Raw genomic sequence first — 9,397 nt, 5'->3', positions numbered from 1 at the left:
GAAGAGCGTTCTGGTCTCAGGGGAAAGCAGATGCCAAGGCCCTGGATCGGGCCAGGGCCTGGAACGTTCGAGGAGCCAGGAGCGGTCTGGGGTGGCTGCGGAGCAGTGGGCCGGGTGCTGGAAAGGAGGGCCTGAGCCTACGCGAGGCGAGGGATGCTGTCAACCGCGTTATTCTAGGCGAGACGGAAAGCCAGTGAGGGGCTTCAGGCAGGAGGAGGACTATCTGGGCTACCCTGGATCTGCCTGGAGACTTACTTGGAGACGGTCAGGCAGGGAACAGTGAGAAGGCTGCTGCAGGAGCCCAGGAGTAGCACGGAGGCCTCACTTGGGAACCCGGCATGGAGAGGAGAGGGGAGGGGGATGGAGGGTGATGGGGGAATCGGATGTAGGGGAAAACGGGGGAGAAAGGAACAATAAGAAAGGGTTTCCGTGCCCTTGGCTAAAGCAACTAGACAGATGGTGAAGCCATTTAAACTGAGATGGGAAGACCAGGGTTAAGGTCTAGGCTTCAGGAATTCTGTCTTGGGGCTGTTGCATCTGAGATGCCTGTTAGGTAACTAAGCAGGAATCACAGTCCAGCGTAACATATACAGGTTGGAAACTCAGGGAAGGGGTTTTGGCCAGAAATGAAAATGAGGTCATCAGATGCAGGTGACATTGAGACCCCTAGCCTTGGATGAGGTCACCCAGGGAGAGTGTTTATTCATTCAACATTGGAAAATCCTTACTGAGTCTCTGCTGTGTGCCAGGCGCCCTTCTCAGTCTGGGGAGACAGCTGTGAACAAGGGGGACAAGAGCTCTGATCTTAAGGAGCTTACGTCCTGTGAGGGAGACAGACATTAAATGTGTTCTAGAATGTTCAGTAGTAATAAGTGGGCATGGAGCTAGCGAGGATGCCTGCCTTAGTGGGTATGTGTTTAGGGCAGGCAGGCAGGTGGAGCCTGAGCAGATTCCTGAGGGAGGATGGGAGGGGCGGCAGAAGCCCTGCCTGTACGAAGGGTCTAGGAGCACAGGCCAGGCACTGGGGGCAGGGGCGCTGGGGGCGGCCCATCCTGTGTGCCCTGCTCAGGGGCTGCTTTATGCCACTGCCATCGAGAGTCATGAGCGGACTTGACCCGGGGGAGTCAGTCCTGCTGCTGCGTGAGGTGGGTGAGGGCAGCTGCTCAGGGAGGCTGGCGGGGGCTCCTGGGCGATTCAGGTGAGAGCAGGGCCTCATGCCAGGCCGGGGTGGTGGGGACACTTTGAAGTCAGAGCCAACAGGTGTGTTGGCTCCGGGGTGTGAGAGAGAGGATCCCTCGGAGATGGTGGTCTGAGCACTTGGCTAGGCGGGGCTGCCAGCTACTGGTGTCGAGAAGGCTGGCGGAGGAGCCGCGGCCGATCTCAGGAAGCAAGTGGGGCCGCAGCTGTGCACACGGGGGCCCGTTAGCCAATAGACAGTGTTCAAAGCTCTGGGGCGGAGGAGCTCACCTGGGGAGTGAGTGTCACTAGGGAACAGGGAGGCCTCGCATTCTGGGGCACTCCATTGCTTATGTGTCAGAGAGAGCCGTGTCGGAGCCGCTGATCGGCCCCGAGAGGTGGGCTGAGCCGGACCTTTGGCTCTGGCAACGTGGCGGCCGCGCGTGCCCACCCTCGTGGGGGTGTGGGCAGTGAGTGTAGGCAGGACTCTTTCTGTGTAGATGGGAACGCAGAACTAGGGGGTGCCTGGAGAGGACCGTGTGGGCTGGCGAGACGTTGGATGGAGCATGTGGCGGCACGTTGGGCGGCTGCTGTGGGCCAGCGGGGAAGCCGGGCTCGGGGACAGGCGCAGGGAGTGCCGGAAGACAAGGTCGTCCTCTCCCTACCCAGTCTGCGAACCTCCTCAGGCTGGACAGAACAGCGTTTATGTTTCTCCCAGAAAAATCTCAAAGTCCCCAGCCATCCCCCGAAGTGTGTTCCGTCTCGGTTCTCCTCTGTGTGTATGCTGGCGCCCTCCCTGTGCCTATCGCTGTGTCCTGCAGTCCAGTCGGGAGGACTGTCCTGGGTCGGCAGCGCCTGCGTGTTGCAGTCCGGGCCGGGTGTGGGGTGTGGAGCCTGCGCCCCCACCAGAGCCACATCGTGCCCGTCTGGTGGCCTTTGGGCATTTGGCTGGGGAGATGATTGTCCCGGCTTTGACTCGTTCTCCCGTTTCAGGCTCTCTTGTCTGTGCTCAGCATTATTATATATGTTAGAAAACACCATTTGCTGGTTAGAATTTGATCACCGGCAACACTTCTTTCATATTAATGTGGCTCATAAAGGGAATTAAGGTGTCTTTTAAAGTCATCAATGGTTTTTCTAGAAATCATCTCCACCAAAATTAAGAAACTAAGTTAATGTGTTTATGGTTTTAGAATCCTGCAGTGCTTAGACCTTAAAAGTTGAAGTTTATGTGTCTGTTTCAGAATGACATCAACAAGTGCTGCAGAATCACCCTGCAGGCAGGTGGTGGCTGAGTCTGGGGTAGAGGACAGTTTGCACCTGGCTGTAGCTAGTTATCCCCAACTTAACTGCCTTCTCCCAACCCGCTCCCGACACATTTCCGCAGCGCCTCAGAGGCAGCCCCATGCCAGGCCCCCGCTCAGCCTGCCCTTCCCTGGAGTGCCCGTTCCCCTTTCTCAGTCTGGTCATTGTCCACTCAGTAACCAAGGTACAGCCTTTGATGCCCAGGTCAGAACGTGTCCCCCTTGTCTGTAGTCCTCGAGCAGCCCTCTGAGCCTTAGAGATGGCACCTTGCAGATGTACATCTGCTGCAGGGTGTTCTAAGACAGGGCCAAGACCTTCCTTTTATGCATCTTTCATGTTGCCTTCAGCGCATAGTCTCTTACATGGTTCAGGAGCTCACTAAATGTTTGTTAAAATGAACGCTTTAGTCACCTAAGGTGAAGTGACAGGAGCTTTTTAAAAATATATATATATATATTTATTTATTTATTTATTTTTGGCTGTGTTGGGTCTTCATTGCTGCACGCCTACTTTCTCTAGTTGCGGCGAGTGGGGGCTACTCTCCGTTGCAGTGCGCGGGCTTCTCATTGCAGTGGCTTCTCTTGTTGCAGAGCGTGGGCTCTAGGTGCGCGGGCTTCAGTAGCTGTGGCTCACGGGCTCTAGAGCGCAGGCTCAGTAGTTGTGGTGCACGGGTTTAGTTGCTCCGCGGCATGTGGCATCTTCCCGGACCGGAGCTCGAACCCATGTCCCCTGTGTTGGCAGGTGGATTCTTTACCACGGCGCCACCAGGGAAGTCCAGCAGGTGGCTTCTTAACCACTGAGCCACCAGGGAAGTCTGATAAGAGATTTTTAAGAGGACTTATTAGTAGAAGAAATATAGATTTGAAAATTGGATCACCAAATAGAAATTGATTTGACAGGAAAGTCAGGAGGAAGAGGTTATAGGCTACCGTGCCAGAGTTCCTTTGGGTGTCTCTATTTAGAGAAGCTTTGCAGAACACTAAAGAAAATAATCAGAACATGATGCTGATTATGGAGCTGTCCATGAACGATCTACAGTGTTAGGTTAGTCTAACGATCTTGATTCTTGGTTAGTCTAACAATTTTCAATTCAAAGCTGAATTCGATATTTGGTGTCCTCCTTGGACCCTGTCTGGAAGGACTTAGTTACGGAGGTGCCAAAGGGGTGTAGTGAGATGCTGAAGTGCAGAGAAACACCCAGATAACTTTATCTGCATGCCTTTGTGAGATGGGCCCTGTGGATGCCTCCCTGGGGGTCGGGTGTGCAGTGAGGGTGAGGAGAGGGCCCAGCACCTACAGGAGCACACGATGGTAACAGGGGTGGAATTAGAGGCAGTTGAGCATTTGTGGGGACTTACAGTGTCACAAGCATTGCTTTCTTTTGTCTTCATAGATTGTCATTCAATCCTCACATCAACCTTTGAGATGGGAATTATTATCCCTGGTTTACAGACTAGGAAACTGAGATCCATGCCACATAGCTATTAAATGTCAGGGCTGGAAATTGAGCCCAGGTGTCGACCTAAAGCCAGTCCTCTTTCTACCATTCAAAATCAGAGAAATACTTTGGAGAGAGAATCAGCAGGACTTAGGGTTAAACTGAAACTCTTATTTAAATCAATTAATTAATTTATTTATTTATTTTTGGCTGCATTGGGTCTTCGTTGCTGTGTGGGCTTTCTCTAGTTGCGGTGAGCGGGGGCTACTCTTCGTTGCGGTGTGCGGGCTTCTTCATTGTTGTGGCTTCTCTTGTTGCAGAACACAGGCTCTAGAGCACAGGCTCAGTAGTTGTGGCACACGGGCTCAGTAGTTGTGGCACATAGGCTCAGTAGTTGTGGCACACAGGCTCAGTAGTTGTGCCTCATGGGCTCTAGAGTGCAGGCTCAGTAGTTGTGATGTATGGGCTTAGTTGCTCCACGGTTTGTGGGGTGTTCCTGGGCCAGGGCTCGAACCCATTTCCCCTGCATTGGCAGGCGGATTCTTAGCCATTGCGCCACCAGGGAAGCCCCCAAACTGAATCTCTTAATATTTGAATTCTGGTGGACGTCTGAGATTTGGCAAAGATGTGGAGCAATGAGAACTCATAGATTGCTGATGAGAGTATAGGCTGGTGTAAACACTTTGGAAAAAGTTTGAAGTTGTCTTCCAAACTTGAATCTGCTTTTACTCAACAGCCCAGCAGTTACCCAGCAGTCCAGCAGTTCCACTTCTGAAGTATCCTTGACAAACTCTTAGACCTGTATACTAGGAGGTTATTTGCAGAAATGCTCATAATGAGCACTATTCAAAACGAAGAAGTGGAAATAATTCAAATGCCCTTCAACAAGAGGGTGAATAAATTGTGGAACACTTTATAGCAGTGGAAATGAGTAAGCTACAGATTTTTTTTTTATCAACAAGGATAAATCTTAGAAATATTATGTTAAGTTAAAAGCAAGTTGCAAAAGGATGCACATAGCATCGTACTATTTTTTTTTTTTTTGGTACGCGGGTCTCTCACTGTCATGGCCTCTCCCGTTGCAGAGCACAGGCTCTGGACGCGCAGGCTCAGCGGCCATGGCTCACGAGCCCAGCCGCTCCGCGGCATGTGGGGTCTTCCTGGACCGGGGCATGAACCTGCGTCCCCTGCACCAGCAGGCGGACTCCCAACCACTGCGCCACCAGGGAAGCCCCGTACTATTATTTTTATACAAATGGAAGGAAAACAATACTAAATTATGTAGTGTTTAGGAGTATGTAGGTATGTGGTTAAACTATCGATAAACGCAAGGGAATAATGAACACAAAATTCAGGGCTCACACATGGGGAACGGAGTGGGCAGGGACTCTTGGAGCCAGAGAGCATCAGCGATGTGACTACCGATTTATTTCCAAAGTTGAGGGATGGGTTCCTGGGTGTATATTTCATTATTAGGCTTCAAAGCGTATATATTCTTTTGTTTGTGTTAGATATTTCATGATACTAAAAATAGAAGGAAAAAAACCCCAAGCTGGAGGATCAGAATGGAGATTGGTCCCTGTGATGGGTTTAAGAGAAATTCTGAAAGTGCTGCCCCAATTCTGGACATAAAGCTCATTCACTGGGATGTTGGGATGAGCACAGCAGTCAGATGTTAGAAGGAACAGAATTTCAGAGCAGGGAGAGGATGGTCAGTCCTGGGTCTGTCACCTTTGCCTCCGTTTCCTCTTCTCTGAAACGGGAGTTGTGATACTTGCCTCACAGGGCTGTGTTGAGGGTTAAAGGAGAGTGGAGATAAAGCACTGTGTGCAGGGTAGAGGCATAGAGTTGGTGGGGTGGGATGAGCCGCGCTCCAGGTGGAGCCGGGGAGCCGAGCGGGAACCACGGCCAGTACAGTGGTAGCGGTTGGACTGACCATTGCTGCTGCGGGATTTGCAGGGGTTATGCTTTGCAAGCCATGAAGCATATGGAGCCTCAAGTAAAACAAGTTGTTCAAAGTCTACCGAAATCTGCCTTTAATGGTGGCTATTACAGAGGTGGGTTTGAAGCCAAAATGACAAAATGGGAAGCATCATTAATACTAGGTGTAAGCCCTACTGCCAATAAGGGAAACATAAGAGATGCTCATTGATGAATTATGCTTTTAAATCACCCAGACAAGGGAGGATCTCCTTATATAGCTGCCAAAATCAATGAAGCTAAAGATTTGCTAGAGGCCAAGCTAAAAAGTGAAGTAAATGTATGATGAATGTTAAGTTCTTACTCATTGATGTATATGAGTACCAGCTTTTTACAATAAAACGCCTCAAAGCTACACATTTTAAAAACTAGCATAAGCTAAATCAAAGCCTTGGTATAAATTGGAGGATTTAAAGTCGGATTATAGAATATTTGTAGGTTAATACTCAATAATTATGGATAAATGCATGCCATTTGAAGTGTTGTTCATCACTCATTTGTCAAATAATTTGGTACCTATTTCAAGACAAAGTGAACAAGGTAGTCTCTCCCTGAAGGAATCCCCAATCTGATGGGAGACTGATAAAGTGATAATTAAAATACAGTGTGATAAATATGATGGAATTAGCACAGGTTGTTATAGTAGGGGCTCATCTCATCGGGACAGAAGGCTGTTCAAGGTACAGAGGACTACCCCAGTCACTTAGAACCTTGAACTTAAAGGTGAATTTAGCCATAACTTAACCTAAGAAACTGATCTAGGTATGTACTTACCACTTTGTCAGTGATAAATCTAAATTGTTTCAGATTTCATACATTAAAAACGATAACAGCATGATTAAAAAAAAAAAAGCACTGTGCGCAGTAACTGTTGCGTGTGCTCAGCGGGGTGCACACTTCTGAGGATGCTGTAGGGAGTGCAAGACAGAGACCGGCTCCTCTGTGGCCTCAGGGTTGACCAGGCGGTTCAGTTAACCAAAAAATACACTGTAGAAAAGGGTTCGAAAAAGAATCAATCTTGTTTTGGCTTAGTCCAGAAATTCCTGTTAGAGTTAACATCGGGGGTTGACAGCTAGCACTTTAAATCAATCCATTCTGTTTCTTTCTTTCCTCCTTTTTTCTTGTAATTTCAGCACTGGGAAATTTGGTGCTTGTTTTATACCAGGACTTTGTAAGCAAAGTGATCTAACCTTGTACGCATCACGGCCTGGGCTCCGGCTGTGGAAGGCTGACATCCATGGGACCGTTCAGGCCACATTTATCTTAAAAGATGTCTTTGCTGGAGGAGTCAAGCCTTTCGAGCTTTACCCGCGCCTGGAATCCTCTGACAGGGGAAGTTGCAGCTCACCCGAGAAACACCTGGGGCTTGTTTCATGTTTCTTTCAAGAAGGCTGGGTGTTGAGTTGGAATGAATATAGTATTTACCTTCTAGACACCATCAACCAGGTAAGTAAAGTAATTGTACCACATCTTTGGTGTCTAGAGGCAAGAGACTGTTTATGGACTATTCTGCTTCATTTCTCAGATGATAGAAGGAACAGTGTTGATTCGGATGCTTTGCTTTTTCCATTGGGCCAGTCAAGGAATCCAAATGAAGGTTCATAGTCCTGTCCCCTGCTAAGAAAGTGTGTGTGTGTTTTATTTAAGCACAAAATTAAACTTGTTCTTTATAATTTCTTTGGATCACGTGTTTTCTGACTACCAAATTACTGTGAGCGTATTAAATGAAAACTCAAACATGACGGAAACAGTAAGATAGGGAGGGACTCATTCCCCAAGGCCTCCGCAGCGCAACGCTGAGTTGGGCAAGGGGCTCTTTCTCTAGCTTTCTTTCCACCCTGTTCTTTTACCCTTATTTCTCCTACCCAAATGGAGCCACGCTGTTTTGCCATTTTTTACCCCACTTTACTTAATGATGTATTTGGACAACTTTCCAGCGTTACTTTTTTTTCCAGCATTATTAAATCATGGTAGGAAACAATTTCTGTTTAAATCAGGATGGTAAGAGGTTATTGCCGACAGAGGTGGAATTAGGAATTAAAAAAAAAAAACTGTGTAGTTTCAGTTTATTTTTAAGAGCAGAGCTTTTGTTGTTTTGTACGTCATCTCCTCACCCCACCTCCCACCCCCATCCTGCTCACGTTCTTCCTTCTTGAAGTCAGCAGGCCTCTAACAGACGCCCTTTTCTTTATAAGCAGTGCTTCACTGTCGAAATCCAAGGGTTTTCTTACTTGTGTGAACAGAAAATGAAATTCGTCTGCAAGGCTTCTTAATGATTGTTATCAGCCATGCCTGGTACTACTGGTTTAGTAGAAAGAAAAACTGACCTTTTTCTTCTTCCTGGGAGATTCTGGTCTGGTTCTACCTATAACCAGGAGTCTCTCGTCTGCCTGGCTTGGTTTCCCTACCTGGAACATGGGGAGGGGACTGGTGAGTTGGGTTAGGGAATCACCAAGATGCCTTTTAGCCCTGAGTTTGTTTCTTTTCTTAAGGAACATTTTGAAAGACATTTTTGTATTCTTCCTCAGGTGTAGAGAACACAGCTTTTCTGCTTTTTCTGGGTACTATTTGAACTTAATGTGCACTTGTTAATTGGCGGGGTCAAGATGCGGTGTAATTGTACATCAGTTCCTCTCTTCTGAGCACTTACCCAGGGCTTTCCCCAGTAGGTATAATTAACTTCATCTTATAGATGGAGAAGTGGAGACAGAGGACCTGGTCATGAGCAGACAGTCTGAACATGGCAACATGATTAAAAGCTTTCAAACTACTGTCAGGATTATTAAGAATTTACAAAGGACTGAGACTCATTTTTTCTTCTATAATGAGCTAGTCTCTTATTTGCACTGTTGACTGAGAAGCAAGAATTTTTTTTTTAAGTCAGGGATGTCCTGTGTTTTGTTTGCTGTCTGCTTTCAGGTGACGTTAGGGGAATCCTCCCTCCCTCATTTATTCATTCAAAACCAAGGGTTGCAATGCCTACTAGTCTCTCCCACAGGACTCTGCACAGTAGGGGACCTAGACCTGCCAGCACACATTCCAGCCCAGGAGAGACGTGCCAGGTGGGGGTTTGTGTGAAGTGCTGTGAGCTCTGAAAAGTCCTGGGCATTGCTGAGGAGGGTGAGTTTGTCAGGGATGCTTCCCAAGGAGGCGGCCTCTGAATCAAGTTGGAACTCTCCCAGTGAGCAAGGGTCAGGAAAAGAATTCAAGCAGAGTGCGTGACGTCGTGGAGGAACAGGGCTGGGGTTTGGACTGGCCAGTTGATGCACATGAAGCCAGAAGAGGGTGATCAGAGAGCCGGGAGCAAGGCGGGGACCGGTCAGAGGGTGGCCGAGAGGCGGGGAGAGACTGCTCGCTCAGTCTCATAAATTTACTGGCAGGGGGTATGACTCAGTCACACATCCGTCAGATATTACCTAACTTTGGATTGAATTTCCCTAAGTTTCAGAAGTCATGATAATGAAGAGCAGTTGTTTGACTTATTTGGATTCCTACACA

General features: G+C 48.2%; 1 protein-coding gene and 1 pseudogene across 1 annotated transcript in view; both read left to right on the top strand.

The window, feature by feature from the left end:
* Positions 1 to 9,397, top strand: part of TECPR2 (tectonin beta-propeller repeat containing 2) — an 80,402-nt gene that overhangs the window by 16,217 nt on the left and 54,788 nt on the right. Inside the window, exon 5 of the mRNA XM_007455618.1 lies at positions 7,033 to 7,345. Coding sequence (XP_007455680.1) covers positions 7,033 to 7,345 — 313 coding nt within the window. The remainder of the gene's footprint in view (positions 1 to 7,032; positions 7,346 to 9,397) is intronic.
* Positions 1,101 to 6,185, top strand: LOC103070912 (mitochondrial import inner membrane translocase subunit TIM14 pseudogene; annotated as a pseudogene).

Source organism: Lipotes vexillifer, unplaced genomic scaffold (assembly GCF_000442215.2).
Source record: "Lipotes vexillifer unplaced genomic scaffold, Lipotes_vexillifer_v1.1 scaffold584, whole genome shotgun sequence".
Lineage (NCBI taxonomy): Eukaryota > Metazoa > Chordata > Mammalia > Artiodactyla > Lipotidae > Lipotes > Lipotes vexillifer.
The sequence above is the reverse complement of the archived record's forward strand: the minus strand, read 5'-3'. Positions and strand labels throughout refer to the sequence as shown.